At 41.6% G+C, this 20,659-nt stretch overlaps 1 protein-coding gene across 1 annotated transcript in view; it reads right to left on the reverse strand.

The window, feature by feature from the left end:
* The window catches only part of COL9A1 (collagen type IX alpha 1 chain), a 176,234-nt gene that overhangs the window by 109,406 nt on the left and 46,169 nt on the right, over positions 1-20,659 (reverse strand). The window contains exons 6-10 of the mRNA XM_063916767.1: positions 18,473-18,556; positions 17,161-17,181; positions 15,838-15,912; positions 15,632-15,667; positions 15,480-15,542 (exon numbers count right to left, since the gene is read on the reverse strand). Coding sequence (XP_063772837.1) covers positions 15,480-15,542; positions 15,632-15,667; positions 15,838-15,912; positions 17,161-17,181; positions 18,473-18,556 — 279 coding nt within the window. The remainder of the gene's footprint in view (positions 1-15,479; positions 15,543-15,631; positions 15,668-15,837; positions 15,913-17,160; positions 17,182-18,472; positions 18,557-20,659) is intronic.

Raw genomic sequence — 20,659 nt, forward strand, 5'->3', positions numbered from 1 at the left:
AGACTTTTTTTTATTTTACTGTAACCCCACTTTGTCCACCTGATTTTGCTGCTGTCAGCATAGGCCTTGAGTGCTGATGCTAGCAACACTTTTTGGTCAATGTGGGGAGACAATTTTGTAAATGATTTAATTATTTATAATACAGCAAAGATTTGAGCAGATGATCCTGATCAGCAGATATTTTCACTAGCAGTCAGGCATCTGCTAATAATATGCCAACTGACAGGCAGATCTATACATCAGTTACATTTGCATTATTTGCATTATTTCTTAATACATCATCAACACATACTTATATTAATAAAACAGCTACGACAATAACAGTAGCTATATCAGCTGCATACACTTATTCTTGTATGAAGTTTCTGTACTATCACAAGGTCACCAGACATACTTTTAAAATAACTCATGAGGAAGAGCTCTGTTGAAAAAAAATAACAAATACCACTGTTGTCTAAAAACTGAAATATATATAATCTGGATGAGTAGTGAGAACAGTCTCAATAGACCAGTTACAATATAGAAAACTACAGCAAATCAAAAGCTGAGCAGAACATAGAATAGAAACAAACTACTGCAGTGCCATCTAGTGGAGGACTGAGAACACTAGATTTAGAAGGATAAAATGTGTCAGACTCAAAAACATGCGGAATAAATACATAATATGCTGAAATAAAATCATGATTAATTGAGCATAACATATAAAAACTGTATACTGTATGTGGACAATCTTTAATCAATGGAGCAGGGAAACGTTATATTATGTTTTAGGAAACACTGGCCTGTATAGCACAGCTGAAACACAAGTTTGAAGTACACAAAAGCTGTTTTAGACCTGTGTACTGTATGTAACATGCATCAATGTGTTACATATTGAACTGCTCTTGTAAGTAAGTTACAAGACCTCTCTTGTGTGTAATGTTCTCTATATCATTCCAATTCATACTTGCCTACATTTGAAAAAGTATTTCAGGGAGATAGTGCAAGTAACACCTTTCAGTGCGGACTTGTACTGTCAGCAAACTCCCGGCGCTACTCAACTGTCAGTGAATTGAATCGACCCCAATGTATTGTCTAAATGATGTCCATGACTACATTACTGTATGTCCATGTCTACATTAAGTCCATGACTACATTATGTCCATGTCTACACTATGTCCATGTCTACATAATGTCCATGTCTACACTATGACCCTGTCTATATTATGTACATCTACATTATGTCCATGTCTATATTATATGCATGTCTATATTATGTGCATGTCTATATTATGTCCATGTCTACATTATGTCCATCACTATATTATGTCCATGTCTACATTATGTCCATGTCTATATTATTTACATGTCTGCATTATGTACATGTCTATATTATGTCCATATCTATACTATGTCCATGACTACATTATGACCCTGTCAACATTTAACCTGTCTACATTATGCCAATGTCTACATTATGTCCATGAGTATACTATGACCCTGTCTATATTATGTACCTGTCTGCATTATGTCCATGTCTATATTATATGCATGTTTATATTATGTACATGTCTATATTATGTCCATGACTACACTATGACCCTGTCTATATTATGTACATGTCTACATTATGTCCAAGTCTATATTATAAGCATTATTATTATTATTATTATTATTATTACATTTTATTTATAAGGCGCCACAAGTGTTTCGCAGCGCCGTACAAAGGACAGTACAGGGAGACAAACTTAGCATTACAGTAAATAAATAACAGAAATAGGAGTACAGATAACAAAGAGCACCACAATTCTCAAGACATAATACAGCTAAGATGTAAGTAGTGAGGGAGTGATCATCGTACTACTTGGGGCTGGTGGCCATAGATGGAGATGAGCCTTTACCAGCAGGAGAAAAAGCGGGTAAAGATGGTTTTTGAGTAGGGGAGAGCTGCAAGTGAAATGTGTCGAGAAAAGGGCTTAGATAACAAGAGGAAAGAGGGCCCTGCTCTGAAGAGCTAACAATCTAGTGGGAAGGGTCGACAGACAGATGACATGAGGTGCAAGCAAGCGGGAGGTAGCCTGATGGCAGTATGCAAGCAAAGCTGAGATGTTCAAGGCATGAGGCAGGGGGATGGAGGAGCGGCCAAGCATGTTTATATTATGTCCATGATTACATTATGTCCATGACTACACTATGACCCTGTCTATATTATGTTCATGTCTACATTATGTCCATGTCTATATTATATGCATGTTTATATTATGTACATGTCTATATTATGTCCATGACTACATTATTCCCATGTCTACAATATTTCCATGTCTACATTCTTCCCATGTCTACAATATGTCCATGACTACAATATGTCCATGTCTACATTATTCCCATGTCTACAATATGTCCATGTCTACAATATGTCCATGTCTACAATATGCCCATGACTACAATATGTCCATGTCTACATTATTCCCATGTCTACAATATGCCCATGACTACAATATGTCCATGTCTACATTATTCCCATGTCTACAATATGTCCATGACTACAATATGTCCATGTCTACAATATGTCCATGACTACAATATGTCCATGTCTACATTATTCCCATGTCTACAATATGTCCATGACTACAATATGTCCATGTCTACAATATGTCCATGACTATATTATTCCCATGTCTACAATATGTCCATGACTACAATATGTCCATGTCTACAATATGTCCATGACTACAATATGTCCATGACTACAATATGTCCATGTCTAAATTCTTCCCATGTCTACAATATGCCCATGTCTACAATATGTCCATGACTACAATATGTCCATGTCTACAATATGTCCATGACTACAATATGTCCATGACTACAATATGTCCATGTCTACATTCTTCCCATGTCTACAATATGCCCATGACTACAATATGTCCATGTCTACAATATGTCCATGACTACAATATGTCCATGACTACAATATGTCCATGTCTACATTATTCCCAAGTCTACAATATGTCCATGTCTACATTCTTCCCATGTCTACAATATGCCCATGTCTACAATATGCCCATGTCTACAATATGTCCATGACTACAATATGTCCATGTCTACAATATGTCCATGACTACAATATGTCCATGACTACAATATGTCCATGTCTATATTATTCCCATGTCTACAATATGTCCATGTCTACATTCTTCCCATGTCTACAATATGTCCATGTCTACATTCTTCCCATGTCTACAATATGCCCATGTCTACAATATGTCCATGACTACAATATGTTCATGTCTACAATATGTCCATGACTACAATATGTCCATGTCTATATTATTCCCATGTCTACAATATGTCCATGTCTACATTCTTCCCATGTCTACAATATGTCCATGACTACAATATGCCCACGTCTACATTATTCCCATATCTACAATATGCCCATGACTACATTATTCCCATATCTACAATATGCCCATGTCTACCTTATGCCCATGACTACATTATGCCCATGACTATTTTATGCCAATGTCTACAATATGCCCATGACTACATTATGCCCATGATTACATTATGCCCATGACTACATTATGCCCATGACTACATTATGCCAATGTCTTCATTATGCCAATGTCTACAATATGCCCATGACTACATTATGTCCATTACTACATTATGCCCATGACTACATTATGGGCCTTATTCAGGTTGGTTAGCAAACCAAAAAAGTTAGCAACTGGGCAAAACCATGTTACACTGCAGGTGGGGCAGATGTAACATGTGCAGAAATATTTAGATTTGGGTGGGCAGTGTAAAAACTGAAATCAAAATTGCAGTGCAGAAATAAAGCAGCTAGTATTTACCATGCACAGAAACAAATATAACCCACCCAAATCTAACTCTCTCTGCACGTTAAATCTGCACCATCTGCAGTGTAACATGGTTTTGCCCACTAGGGTTTTTTGTTTGTTTGTTTGTTTGTTTGTTTGTTAATAAACCTGAATAAGGCCCAATGTCCATGTCTACATTACATCCATGTCTACATTACATCCTTGCTGTCATTTTGAATGTCTGCATATTGATTGTCAACATATAGCCAAATTTGGTTTTAAAATTAGTTAATAAAATAACATTCTATTTAGAAAGCACTCCTAATGTGTAATGTTGTTTCTCCTTAATGATTCTAAATTTTGTTTTCTATTGATACATGCAACAAAACATGTCACAACTCCAGGCATTCCAGCACAATTTACCTACCCATCGCTATACTACCAAAGCACTGACCACACTCTCAAACACTGTTGTCTGTGATGTTATTCAGGGACTCTGGCTTCCTGAGCCTTCATGAACTGTAGTTACAGGCATAGTTGCTTTAATGAGGAAACAGTAGTATAGTGTTCCTTTGTCCCTGCACTTTTGTCCATGATTCCGTATTATTGACAGTTCTTCTCACTGCAGGCACATATGGTTTTATTTATTGGCTACAGCAGCTAATGTAAACATGTTGTAAGCGAGCACAGTGAACTAGAACAAGCTGTATTTGTATTGTAATATGGTAATCAGGTCAGTCATCTAATATAATATGCACATGATATATTTTGTGATTAGTGCAATAGAATAATGCATATTTATTACATGGTATCTGCTACAAACATCCAGAAAGAATGTCATTGATATGTTATAAAATCACATAGTATTTGATATTTCATATGTGTCCAAAGTTTAATGACCAGACAATAGTGTTCTATTGCTGTGCTGCACACAGAATGGAACATGGGATAACTGCGGGGAAAAAGTACAATGTAGAAAGTACTAGAAACCAGCTGGTCTTGAATGCATGAGTATGCTTTCCTACAGGGATATATGTGGCATGGGTCAAAGTATTTTGTTGCTGTTTATGCACACAGCATACAATACAGAGCTTAGAGGGCAACTGGTGTCTATCTGGTCTATTGGGGTCATTCCGATCCGATTGCTCGCTGCAGTTTCTCGCAGCGCAGCGATCGGGTCAGAACTGCGCATGCACCAGTGCCACAGTGCATCGGCGCATGCCAGCCGTCGTTGCCTAGCAATCGCCTCTGAGGCAGAGGTGGTTGCTGGGTGGGAGGGGGCTGGACGGCGGCGTTAAGCCGCCGTTTAGCGGGCGCGGTCCGGCCAACGCAGGCGTGGCCGGATCATTGGAGGCGCGGGCCGTGGCGGCTGCGTGACGTCACACGCAGCCGCTGCAGGCCGGGGAACGACGAGTAGCTCCCGGCCAGCACGCGAAAGCTGCGCTGGTCGGGAGCTACTCTTGAAGTGCAAAGGCATCGCCGCTGTGCGATGCCTTTGCACTTCTGTGGGGGGGGAGCAGCACTGACATGCGGGGCGGACTAGCCCTGTGCTGGGCGTCACCCCACATGTCAGTGTGAATGATCGTAGCTGTGCTAAATTTAGCACAGCTACGATCAACTCGGAATGAACCCCTATGTCCTGTATTTTTTTGCACTTGATTCTATTTGGAACACAGCAACAATGCTGTCATCTAGACACATTACTTCCTAATACTTGGTATGTTCTTTTTTTAATTTTTTTATTTGATGAATTTGTGAATAAAACATTAATGCCACTATAGTGGGTGTAACCTCTGAGTAGCTGGTCAGTAAGGGTCCTTCCTTAGAGACCATACTTATATCTTGTATTAAGGGCCACTTCTGAAAAAGATTTGTATTTAACATTTTCCACACAGGAGCCTGTAGTGAACTCAGCACCTGATTGTACAGGTACAGTCAGGGCCGGCAACAGGGGGGTGCTAAAGGGGACACCTGTACTGGCCCCAAGTATCAGAGGGGCCCCAAGGATACACCACTTAGTGCCCAGCAGGGATGTGAGCTGTTTTGTCCAAATAGGGCAGCAAGCTCTAGGTGTGTGGGAGCAGCCTCAGAGTGACAGCTCTACACGAGGTAAGAGTGGCTTGCTGAAGAGATACATGGCTTTGGGATGGGGTGGGGGAACTTGGAACGCAACATGGAGTCATTGGGGAGAGACAGACTGTGGGGTGTGTGGGGGAGGAAGGGGAGATATACATATTTCTATTTGTGTATATATATATATATATATATATATATATATTTATTATTTACACACATATATTAATAGTTTCTTATATAGTGCAGCAAATTCCATTGCGCACACACACACTATATATATATATATATATATATATATATATAGACAACGGAGAGTGCGGCACTCCAAGCAACGGAGACACAGTCACAGTACGTTCCAAATTAGAGACGTTTCAATGCATTTTAATGGTGCATTTTCATCAGGTGACCTGATGAAAATGCACCATTAAAATGCATTGAAATGTTGTCTCTGACTTGGAACGTACTGTGACTGTGTCTCCGTCGCTTGGAGTGCCGCACTCTCCGTTGTCTGTATTAGGCCCTGTGGAGGCACCCAGCGCAATTGTAGATTCTAATGGGAGAGCCGGACCCGCCTGCTGTTATATATATATATATATATATATATATATATAATCTGAGGGGCCCCAGGTATCACTGTACAGGGCCCCGAGATTTCTGTTGCCGGCTCTGGGTACAGTAGCCAATCTAATGAAGTACAGCATCCACACACCCTCCTGTACATAGCACAGTAAGTCTGCAGTCCTTTTCTGTTGGGAATGATTTTTTTTTGTGAGAAGTAACACTGAATACAGGGTAATCACAAAGCCCTTAAATTGATTCTCTAGAACTTCTTTATGATTCTAAAGAAAATATCTGATATTAATTAAAAAAGAAAGATTGCTATGCTCACACATTGTTAACCAGTTTAGTATATCAGTAGAGGTTAAACCTCATTCTTAAAAAACAATTCCTATACCCCCCAAGTGCTTCTATGTGATACATGCGATACTGCCTTGTTTGCACAGAACATACCAACAATCTTTCTTATCAAGTTAAGCCCCCTACAGACTCGGTGATCCGCCGCCAAGCTGCCCGACGGCGGCTACGGCCGACGGGTGACCCGGCGGCGGGGGGGAGGTGACGGGGGGAGTGGTTTCTTCACTCTCCCCATCACCCGGCTCCACAGCAATGCATGCTAATATGGATGAGATTGTGGCCTGCATGCACAAGCGATGGGGCACCAGCGATGAATGAGCGCGGGGCCACGCATCGTTCATCATTGGTGCCTACACACTGCACGATATGAATTAGTTCTCGTTCATTAATGAACAAGAACGTTCATATCATGCAGTGTTATCTGCCAGTGTGTAGGGCCCTTAAATATATGCAAAATATGAACATTATGGCGCTTCACACAATGCTATATACAGTAATGTCCATCACAGTATACATGAAGGCTCCTCCTCCTTCATTATAATGAAACAGGTCCTCTCATATGACCAATACACAGAATTTGTAATAAATTGAACTCATGAATCCTCCGTTCGTGCCCCCTCCTCTCTGCTGGCAGCGCTGAAAGTCTGAGTACTAGAGCGTTCAAACTCTACTGCGCATGCGCAGATCTCCGGGAAAATGGCGCAGCGGCCATTTTCCCTGAGATTTCTCTACTGCGCATGCGCAGAACTCCGTGAAAATGGCTGGGCCATTTTCACAGAGTTTTAATACCGCCGTGGACGTCGCCGTGGGACTCCGGAGGGGTGAGTATTTAGAAAATGGGTGCAGCATGTGCGGTGGGGGCCCCCTCTGGACTCAGGGGCCCGTGTGCACCGCACACACTGCACCCATTATAGAAACGCCAGTGAATCATACAATGCTGCATGGGACCCCTTTATGTAATGCAAACCACATGATACTGTGTAGTTAGTGCCATAGAACATTGTGAGGTGTGTGAGAATCCCAAACTGACTCACACAATGGGCCTAATTCAGAGTTGATCGCAACAGCAAATTTGTTAGCAGTTGGGCAAAAAAACATGTGTACTGCAGGGGGGCCAGATATAATATGTGCAGAGAGAGTTAGATTTGGGTGGGGTGTGTTCAACCTGAAATCTAAATTGCAGTATAAAAATAAAGCAGCCAGTATTTACCGTGCACAGAAACAATATAACCCACCAACATCTAACTCTCTCTGCACATTTTACATCTGCACCCCCTGCACTGCACATGGGCCCTCATTCCGAGTTGTTCGCTCGCTAGCTGATTTTAGCAGCATTGCACACGCTAGGCCCTCTGGGAGTGTATCTTAGCTTAGCAGAATTGCGAACGAAAGATTAGCAGAATTGCTAATAAATAATTATTTGCAATTTCTGAGTAGCTCCAGACCTACTCACAGATTGCGATCAGCTCAGTTCGTTTAGTTCCTTGTTTGATGTCACAAACACGCCCTGCGTTTGGCCAGCCACTCCCCCGTTTCTCCAGACACTCCCGCGTTTTTCCCTGACACGCCTGCATTTTTTAGCAAATGCCGGGAAAACGCTGAGTTGCCGCCCAGAAACGTCCCTTTCCTGTCAATCATTTACCGAACACCAGTGCGACTGAAAAGCGCTGCAGAAGCCAAAACAAAACAGCTAAGTTTTGTGTAAAATAACTAAGCGCATGCGCCCTGCGTGCCTTGCGCATGCGCAATTTGCAACTAATCGCAGCATAGCGAAAATCGGCAACGAGCGAACAACTCGGAATGACCCCCATGGTTTTGTCCATCTGCTAACAAATTTGTTGCTTCGATCAGGTCTGAATTAGGCCCAATGACAATTACTGCTCACACTCCCTTCAGCTTGCTGTGGCACTAACTGCACAGGCCTGCACAGTATAAGGGATGCATGCAGTCAGAAGTATACAGTAGCATATATTTGTGGGCCTAATTCAGACCTGATCACTCCTTTGCAAATTTGCAGAGGTCTGCGATCAGATAGCTGCCACCCACAGAGAGAGGAAACCCGCCCCGTGCAAGTGTGTGAATGCATGCGTATGCCGTGCGAAAACTTCTCCAGACAGCAGACATCTGCAAATCCGTTCGCAACTCACCATCAAATGATTTTTTCTTGTCTGTGCAGTCTGTGCGCAGCCCAGTACTTACTCCTATAGTGCGATGAGAACAGGCTGATCGGGGCCGGAGCTGACGTCACACACCCTCCCAAAAAACGCTTGGACACGTCTGCGTTTGTCATGACAGTCCCAGAAAATGGCCAGTTACCACCCACAAACGTCCACTTCCTGTCAATCAAATTGCATATGCATAGCAATCAAAATTTTCACGCCATTCTTTCGCAGTTTGGCCTTGCGTCTGCGCATTGCGATCCATATGTATGCGCAGTCGTTCGATAATCGCCCATCATGCGAAATCGCACAACAGCAGGTCTGAATTTGGCCATAAGTTACATTTGATACACTATATGTATAGTGGAGAGTCTAGCAGCTAAATCTCTATTTGCTGCACTGTAGGATGACCAAGTACAGTAAGTATAAGAAACTCAGGACCAAGCACCAGATGCACTGCAGCTTATAAGTGACCAAGAGCCCCACTTCTCACCCACAGCAACAAACTAAAAATAAAAAGCTATTTACTTAAAGAGTAGCCCTGGCATGTACTTGAAAATGGCAATCCACACCCTGTGCTGGAATAAAGGAAAATATAAGACTGATGTAAGAAATAATACAAATATCAGCTATTACTATATTTTACCTATGATCACTAATCCTAAAAAGTGCCTGGATATTAATTCAGGACATAAGATCCCCTAAATGCCTTTATGCTGCTGGGGTAAACATCAGGAGCCGTCAGTCAGTCCTGAAAGTGCCCAAGAGTTTTCTCTTGTATCAAACACTTGCTTAACCAAGCAACTGATCGCAGGCACATGGATGATTAAAATGTGTTTGTACCAACTGCCTTAATCTGTATTAATTTAAACATCAAGAAATTTGTTCGGACCACAGTTGGCAACTAAAGGTTTAAGCTCTAGGAGTCTGAAGCACACTCACTGAGTGACTTATTAGAAATGACAAGGTTGGGGCCTTTCCCTGAGCTGGAAGTTCACAGACATATAACATGCTGTGAATTTTAATTGCTTTTTCGGCATCATACTAGTGGGTTTACTGATCATGCATCTACTTGTTACAGCGCAGTTTTCAGTTAGCAATATATAACATTAACAATTCAAGATAGTTTGGCAAAGTCTGCTTACATTGTAAGTAAATGGGATACTTGGGATGTGTATTATCAACTGTTGTGTATTTAATCAAAGTCTGTATAGACTAAAGTCATTGGTGTATGGAAAAAATGCAAGCAAACAGCAAAAAAAAATATACACAACACATAACTATGTATCACGTTCTTCCTGCTTATTTAAGCATTGTTATTTCCTCATCAGCCCATGTAAAAGATTACAAATCATGTCATTGACTCCTTACTTTACACAGTCTGGCAGGGCAGTGTATTCAGTGAAAGACATATGGCTGTGGATATACAAGCACTACTGTGTATATAATACATGTAATTACAATAATTACACACTGTCTTCTGGCCACAGATATCCTGTTTAAACATTTACTGTCAGTGCTATTTGACAAACTGTAACAAGCAATTATCAAGTATTTTGATTAGATTGAATTAGTAGCAAAACCAGAAAAGTACGTGACATCTCAATTGCAGTCATCAGGTAGACAATTAGGAAATGCCTAATATGGGGAACCATGATTAGACCATGTGGTAATTCATATGTAACAACTTTTACTACACAAGAAATCATGATTAATTAGATGTCAGCATATACATGGATAATCATGTACTTTACTGTACAAAATATTAATAAAGGTTACACAACTATCAAAAGTACCCCTTTTCCTGTCGTGCTTAATTAAACAGATTCAGTAGATGATGTGGATAAAAGCAAGAGCAGATGCTTATCACTTATTTCACTGAGTGTTGCCTAGAGAATACAGTATTTAGGGCCTCAGACTCTGGAACAGTGAAAGTACTGTAACATGGGACAATTCCAACTTCTTCTGCAAATTGGCACCATCTATGTTGTCTGACATTTATGGGAGGCCAGATGGTACTTCCACTTTCACACAATACTAAAGTAAAATCGTTCTTGCCTCATATCTTAAGCTCTTATCACTAAAATGTAATCTTATGACACCTCTGCCACCACATAATTACTCTACCTCTACATCACTGCATTACCTCACATCTTTACCTCTGCATCATTAAACTACCTCACATCTATACCCCTACATCATTGTACCTCACATATCTACCACTACATCTCTGCACTACCTTACATCTCTCCCTCTGCATCATTACACTACCTCACATCTATACCACTACATCATTATACTTCACATATCTACCTCTACATCACATCTCTCCCTCTGCATCATTACACTACCTCACATCTATACCACTACATCATTATACTTCACATATCTACCTCTACATCACATCTCTCCCTCTGCATCATTACACTACCTCACATCTATACCACTACATCATTATACTTCACATATCTACCACTACATCTCTGCACTACCTTACATCTCTCCCTCTGCATCATTACACTACCTCACATCTATACCACTACATCATTATACTTCACATATCTACCTCTACATCACATCTCTCCCTCTGCATCATTACACTACCTCACATCTATACCACTACATCATTATACTTCACATATCTACCTCTACATCACATCTCTCCCTCTGCATCATTACACTACCTCACATCTATACCACTACATCATTATACTTCACATATCTACCTCTACATCACATCTCTCCCTCTGCATCATTACACTACCTCACATCTATACCACTACATCATTATACTTCACATATCTACCTCTACATCACATCTCTCCCTCTGCATCATTACACTGCCTCACATCTATACCCCTACATCATTGTACCTCACATATCTACCTCTACATCACATCTCTCCCTCTGCATCATTACACTACCTCACATCTATACCACTACATCATTATACTTCACATATCTACCTCTACATCACATCTCTCCCTCTGCATCATTACACTACCTCACATCTATACCACTACATCATTATACTTCACATATCTACCTCTACATCACATCTCTCCCTCTGCATCATTACACTACCTCACATCTATACCACTACATCATTATACTTCACATATCTACCTCTACATCACATCTCTCCCTCTGCATCATTACACTGCCTCACATCTATACCCCTACATCATTGTACCTCACATATCTACCTCTACATCACATCTCTCCCTCTGCATCATTACACTACCTCACATCTATACCACTACATCATTATACTTCACATATCTACCTCTACATCACATCTCTCCCTCTGCATCATTACACTACCTCACATCTATACCACTACATCATTATACTTCACATATCTACCTCTACATCACATCTCTCCCTCTGCATCATTACACTACCTCACATCTATACCACTACATCATTATACTTCACATATCTACCTCTACATCACATCTCTCCCTCTGCATCATTACACTACCTCACATCTATACCACTACATCATTATACTTCACATATCTACCTCTACATCACATCTCTCCCTCTGCATCATTACACTACCTCACATCTATACCACTACATCATTATACTTCACATATCTACCTCTACATCACATCTCTCCCTCTGCATCATTACACTGCCTCACATCTATACCACTACATCATTATACTTCACATATCTACCTCTACATCACATCTCTCCCTCTGCATCATTACACTGCCTCACATCTATACCATTACATCATTATACTTCACATATCTACCTCTACATCACATCTCTCCCTCTGCATCATTACACTGCCTCACATCTATACCACTACATCATTATAGCTCACATCTCTACCTCTATATCATTGCACCTCACATATGTACGTTTACATCATTGCAGTACCTTACATCTCTACATAATGAAACTACTGTACACCACATCTGTACAGCTAAATGACTACACTACCTCAAGTCTCTACCTCTGCATCATTATGCTACCTCACATCTATACCCCTATATCATTGTACTTCACATATCTACCTCTACATCACTGCAATACCTTACATATCTACCTCTGCATCATCACTGCACTACCTTACATCTCTACCTCTGCATCATCACTGCACTACGGTACCTCACATCTTTACAACTGTATCACTGCACAACCTCACATATCTACCTCTACATCACTGCAATACCTTACATCTCTACCTCTGCATCATCACTGCACTACGGTACCTCACATCTTTACAACTGTATCACTGCACAACCTCACATATCTACCTCTACATCACTGCAATACCTTACATCTCTACCTCTGCATCATCACTGCACTACGGTACCTCACATCTTTACAACTGTATCACTGCACAACCTCACATATCTACCTCTACATCACTGCAATACCTTACATCTCTACCTCTGCATCATCACTGCACTACGGTACCTCACATCTTTACAACTGTATCACTGCACAACCTCACATATCTACCTCTACATCACTGCAATACCTTACATCTCTACCTCTGCATCATCACTGCACTACGGTACCTCACATCTTTACAACTGTATCACTGCACAACCTCACATATCTATGAGCTGATACGGTGCCACAATGTAGCGTGTGTACTACATAATCTGGAGACAGAGCCGGCCCTAACCAATATGATGCCCTAGGCAAGATTTTGGCTGGTGCCCCCTAGCACCACCACTGGTTCCGCCTCTGACCTTGCACCTCTTTCCCAGCACCATCACCCCTCACCCATAACAGTGACAGTCCTTATTTTGGTGTTTGTACCCCCTATATTTTAAATAGGAACAGTTCGCACATTTGGCGCACAGCCCAAAAAGGGGTGTATTTTTGCTAGCAAGGGGCATGGACACACAATAGTACCCCCAATTCAAATTACGCCACACAGTACTGCAACTGTATTCAAATTTGATCAGGTGATAGTGTGGATAATTCACATTACATCCCACAGTAGTATCACTTTACCTTATAAACGTTACTCCTCACAGTAGAGCTCCTTATTCACATTACATCACACTGAATTGCTCCTTATTTACATTACACCACACCACACCCTATTGCTCTTTATTCACATTAGATGACACAGTAATGATCTTTCTATACGCAACGCCACATAGTAGAGCACCTTATACACATAATGCCACATATTAGTAATGCATTTATACACATAATTCCACACAGTAATGCCCCTTACACATATGAGACACATCATTAATGTCCTTATAAACATAATGCATCTTACACGTTATGACAACCTTTATTAATGCCCTTTTACACATAATGTCCCATACACATGCCACACATTAATGCCCTTATACACATAATGACACACATAGTGCCCCCTACACATTTGCTGCACATTATTAGTGCCCCATACACATAATGACACACATACAGTAGTACCCTGTTACATATATGCCGCACATTATTAATGCCCTATTACACATAATGACACACACAGTGCCCCTTACACATATGTTGCACATTATTAATGCATTTTTACATGACACACATACAACACTACTGCACAACCAACCCACTCACATGCACACAGCACTCACACTGCCACTAACACTGTGACCTCTGCCTCGGCTTGGATACAGATGTGTCCTCATAAATCTTGCCTCAATGCTAACGTCGGCCACCTTTTTTTTAATTAAAATGCATCTTATTTGCATTGATATGTCACTAGGATGCACAAGCAGCTTCTGCTGATTAAAATGATATGCAGCATGCCTATATACTGTGTGAGACTGTGGCTGTATCTGCATATGAAATGCTACACACAGAATATAGGCATGCTGCATATCATTTTAATCAGCAGAAGCTGCTGATGCCCCTAGGCATATCAAATGCCCTAGGCAATTGCCTAGTTTGCCTATGCCTATGGCCGGCTCTGTCTGGAGACATTGCATTTAAAAACAGCACAGCAATGACATTTAGGGACTTTCATTGTTCAGATGGGAACAATCGATAATTTAGTAGTGTGCACACTGGAAATCAGATGTTCTATAGATCATTTCAGGTATCAGAAGAAAAACATCGTACATCGTTTCTCTAATATAAACACGTAGCCAGCTTTATACAGAGATTCTCTCTGCTGCTCAGGATACAATGAAGCGTGATGAGGACCCAATAAAGAGTGAGATCTTTCTCATTTAATTTGTGCTTAATGTTTTAGATAATCTGTATTTCTTCTAAATCACTAATACTAAACAATTTCATATTTCACAGCACCCATGAGCGGGTAACTAATAAGTATTAAGCAAAACCGTCAGATCAGCCCCCAGAGAGATCGCATATACATACAGTGAGTACATATGAGCAGGACACAGTGTCACCTGAGCCTCAGACACTCGCCCCTCTCTGCAGCAGCTGCAGTCTCAGAGCACACACCACGCTCTGTCTCTCCCAGCACAGAGACCGCCCCCTAGCCCTTATTTGGGCACTGCATGCAGCCTTCCCACCCAGCGCAGCAGCGGGCACACAGCCCTGTACTCACATCAGCTCCGGGCTCGCCTGGTAATCCGGACGATCCAGGTTTGCCGTCATCCCCATCTGAACCCTGATGAATGAGAGGACATAGTAGTTAATTAATAATAAAGCGCACACTGCGGGTCCCATGCATTCAATTGTGGGTATTTGGTAACTTACCGGTGGGCCTGGCAGCCCGTCAGGACCCCTGTCCCCCTGTTACAGAAGCAGAGATGGTACAGAGTCATTACCCAGTCATATGGTATTATACATGCATTTACTAATGTTCTCACACACATGTACTAAGGCGAGTGGTAGAGTATGTCTTTATACACAGTATTATGTCTCTGCAGGTAAAATGCAGTGGGCATAGACTATACACTTACATCTATGCCATCGATGCCAGGAACTCCAGGTGTACCGGGGGGACCCTGTGGCCCTGCGGCTCCGGCTGGTCCTCTCTGAAGAGAAGAATAGACATTAGGCGTAAGACATACACAGCACATCTTTGTCTCACGATTATTTTATAGTATTATTATTATTTTCCAGAGCTGATCACTCATTCATTGTCACATCTGCCACAACAGACCATCGCACACAGTTACTTCTGCCTCTTATTGGGGGAAACTAGCTGTAAACACACACAGGTACAGTATCTACATTCACACCCACCCACACAAACGTACAGTAGCTACACTCACATACACACACACACACACACACACACACACACACACACACACACACACACACACGTACAGTGCCTACACACATGCACAAGTACACACACATACACAAGTATACACACATACACCCACTCATGTAGAATTGAATTATTAATCTTCTTATGTGTAGGGGATTCCTGGGGTGATACATAAGATAGTGGTTACTGTTGTGTTTATTCATGCACTGGATAGAGAGGAACACTGACTATGAAATAGCATCCACACGTCACTGTGTGTAGAAGAAGAGTGCACTGACAGCCTGTCAGGTTGCTGGGCTCAGCCCCTGCAGGCAGGATGAATGTGCTCTTGTCCTTCTTTGCTCCTATTTTTACAGTGGCCTGTGGCTGGGCTCACAAAGAGAACATTGTGAGGTGGAGGTCTCCTCCAGGTCCCCCTCTATTTGCAGGAGTGGTGGTAAGAATCCGGGAGGAGGGAGGCGACTTAGTGACCACCCCCAGGCTCTCATCAGCCCTGGACCCCTTACACTTACTGCTACCTGATTAACCCTATATTACCTGTCCATGTGTCTACACTCACTGTAACGTTACTTTTTCCCTCTCCATAACTTTTGCTACCCGCTATGCTAAATAGCTATTAGACTTTCTAAGCAAAGATGCAAAGCAGTTGGAGAGTAATTAGCAGTACCCCTTTAATAAAGGATGCAAGATATTTAACAGCGGATGCCTTCTAAGAACATGCTACTTCTGTGTAACCAGTGCTGTTTGTAAATAGGAGGATCGGAATGTAATGAATACAGACTGCAATAAACACTGTATCGATGTTAATTAACACCGTTATCGTGATAGGCAATACACATATCACTACTGCAGAACTGCAAAGTTTAGTAACTATATTGAGCTGCCTACAAAGTAATGACAGTTAACTCTTTCTATGCTACACTGAAAATCCGTTTTGAAACCTCCAACAAATTCCAAAAATTGAACATAACACAGTTTGATAAAGCCTATTTCTCGGGGTCCTTACCTGGAGCAGTGCCTGGCTGACCTGCAAAAGATGAATGAATGAAGTTAGTTGGAACTTACTTGAGCTATTGAGATGCCGCTGAGGTGTACAAGTAGCACCAGCACTAGGGCCCCGCCATCCCTGACAGATTTAGCCATAGTATAACCTATGACTAGGTAAGAAATCGCAGGATCCTTTCTCTCTGTCCAACTTTAGGATCCACAAGGCAAATCCCCCAACTGAATCAGCTAACACTAGAAGCAAGGTAAGTCCTGCAGAAGGCGTCACATCCTTATGTTTATTAATATCCTGGGAGGAGGGAAGTGATGATTGGAGGATACACTATATGTGGGATGGGAAAGGTAGGCTGCTAGGGGCCTTTTAACCCTTCAGCTGGAAGCTGTTACTCTTATACAGTGTTGTCACATTCATTATTAACTGTACGCAATGGGTTACTGACCTTACACAACACCCCTCTATATCAGGTATTTCCACTTCCTTATGATTGGACCAATATGACATTCCCACGCTTTCGCTTTATAACCTATTTCTGTGTTTGCTTTCTGAAAGCTGCCGGTAAAGTTCCCAATATGACACCATTTTTTCATTTGTTATTTATAATTTAGGGGTCTATTTACTAAGCCTTGGATGGAGATAAAGTCACTGGAGAATTAGTACCAGCCAATCAGCAACTAACTGCCATGTCACAGACTGGGTTTGAAAAATGACAGGAGGTGATTGGCTGGTACTTTATCGCCATCCAAGGCTTAGTAAATAGACCCCTCAGACTTTTAACTTACTTCAACTTTATAGAGAATAAAAAAACATACATATTCCAGTTTATCTACCACTTAATATAACTACTTGAAATCATATTTGGACTGCATTTTCATCCTATAATGCTATTATTTAATGGTATTAATGTTGCTTTTTAATGTATTCATGATCTAAAATGCTACAATATAATAGTAAACTCTTGGTTTTACAGATAATCATTTATCTATTTATTTCTGTTTAGTGACACAAATCAGTTTAAACAACCTGTTACTTTTTTTGTTACATTTTTAAATGATTGGTTCCTTTGATAACAGAAAAAAACCAAGAGGAACAATGCAAGCAAATATCTATTTAACCCTATATGGCTTTAAAGGGTTAAAAACTGGAGTTATTGGATATTTTGAACCAACGTCTATATTTGCAAATGCTCACACATGTGTACACTGCATGTAGAACAATTTACTCAGTACATATATTTTGTTTTCTACTTAGAGGGCCTCTATATGTTCCTCTGAGATACTCCAGACCCAGCAGGATACTATCGCCAACTACTTACCGCTCTCCTGGCCTCCAGCTCAGTGCAGGCCTCTCTCTCCGGCCTCAGAGGATCACAGTGGATTAACATCCATTGGAGGTCAAACTGTTACAGAAAATGATTTGTGCCAAATTGAGTATATTGATAGTTTCATACAAAACAGTTTTTTTGCACATCATGTCAGAGTCACAAAAGAATAGAAAAGCAAAGTTTATGTACTAAGCCTTGGAGAGATATAAAGTCGCTGGAGATAAAGTACCAGCCAATCAGCTCCCAACTGTCATGTTTCAAACACAGCATGTGACATGGCAGTTAGGAGCTGACTGGCTGGTACTTTATCTCCGTCCACATTATCTCTCTCCAAGGCGTAGTACATAGTCCCCCAAATTCATTATTTATGTGTGTGCTTTGACTTCGCTGTTCAGATGTAATTTATTGTAGTAGTAGAAAAAGAACAGATGATGTGTCCCATGTTCAGTCAAGATACATATGTAGATAGATAGATAGATAGATAGATAGATAGATAGATAGATAGATAGATGCACACATATACCCACAGCCCACTCATATAATCATAGGATAGTTGTGTCTGCTTGTCAAGAGGTCCCTGCCAGTGGTGGCTGCTGCACCTGGGCTGCCCTTGGGCTCCGACCACACAATGCAGGGGGAAGCCGGTCGGCACATATATTACATACAATCAGTGTCGGAGTGGGACATGTAGGGCCCACCGGGGAAATGCAGTAGTAGGGGCCCATATTAGGGGTGTGGCCAGTCTGCAGAGGGGATGTGGCCTGCCACCTCATTGGTTTGACTAACCATTAGTGAGTGCAACGTTTTGAGCCCCTTCATAAATATATACAGTAATTCAGCTGCTGCATGAATGATAATGTACCAGATTGATAACAGATTAATAACAGCAATGCACTGTAGAAACTACACCATAGTCCAGTATAAGGTAACAAGTGTATAATGTATAATTCAAGTGCCCAGTCTGGAACCTGATCCTTAAAGCAGGAGGTGGGCCCCCTGGCTTTGGGGCCCACCGGTGGTTTCCCCTGTACCCCTGTGGGCCAGTCCAAGCCTGCATACAATGTCACATGTATGTTTATATGTGTTGGCTTGTCTTACCCAACGACAGGGCGGATTGGCCATAGGACTCACCAGTAAGCCTCTTGGTAGGCCGATATGTCTGTGGAGTCTGTTTTGTGTGTTGTCATGTGACCCCACCCCCCACACAACAGGCAGCCCACCACACTCAATACACTGCCTTTTCTCCATTCTTTCTGTTATTCCATCTCTGCAGTACAGCAACACTACCATCCAGTGATGCTGCCATGGCTACACGGCATGTTATACCTCTTGTGCTGCCCATGTTGGGCCACTTCTACAAAATTTTACAGGGCCACTTTTAGTTCCTGGTCCCAGACACATATAGAATTTGTCGGCAGATAAGAACCACTTGGCCCATCTAGTCTGCCCCTTTTTTTTTTTTTTTTTTATATTATTTTTATCTCTAACCTTATTTGATCCTTATTTCTTTGTAAGGATATCCTTATGTCTATCCCATGAATGTTTAAATTGCTCTACTGTCTTAGCCTCCACCACCTCTGATGGGAGGCTATTCCACTTGTCCACTACCCTTTCTGTGAAATAATTTTTCCGCAAATTTCCCCTGAACCTCCCCCCCTCCAGTCTCAGTGCATGTCCTCGTGTCCTATTGCTTCTCTTCATTTGGAGAATGTTTCCCTCCTGGACTTTGTTAAAACCCTTGATATATTTGAAAGTTTTTATCATGTCCCCCCTTTCCCTTCTCTGCTCCAAACTATACTATACACAACTGCAGCAAAAGACACACGGAAGGCCGCAACTGCATACAATCAGGCCCTATGAGGAGGGATCCCGCACCTTTAAACAGACCCCATCCCCTCATCAGATCGCACACCTATTAGGGCTGCTTCCATACATTTCCCAGGCTGGTTTTCCATCGCAATCCACCACTGCCCCTGGGAGCAGCAGCTGTGTGTATCACTGACCTGCCGCTGCTGCATGGGTGACATCACTCTGCATGTCTATAATTTTCTATAAGCCCGCCCCTGACTCCCATTGGCTCACAGGAGTCAGGGAACAGGCTTATAGAAAATGAGGTGTACTCAGATCATGCGCAGCTGTGATTTCTCACGGATTCTCAAGTGTGAAAATATTCAAATG

This window comes from Pseudophryne corroboree, chromosome 4 (assembly GCF_028390025.1).
Source record: "Pseudophryne corroboree isolate aPseCor3 chromosome 4, aPseCor3.hap2, whole genome shotgun sequence".
NCBI lineage: Eukaryota > Metazoa > Chordata > Amphibia > Anura > Myobatrachidae > Pseudophryne > Pseudophryne corroboree.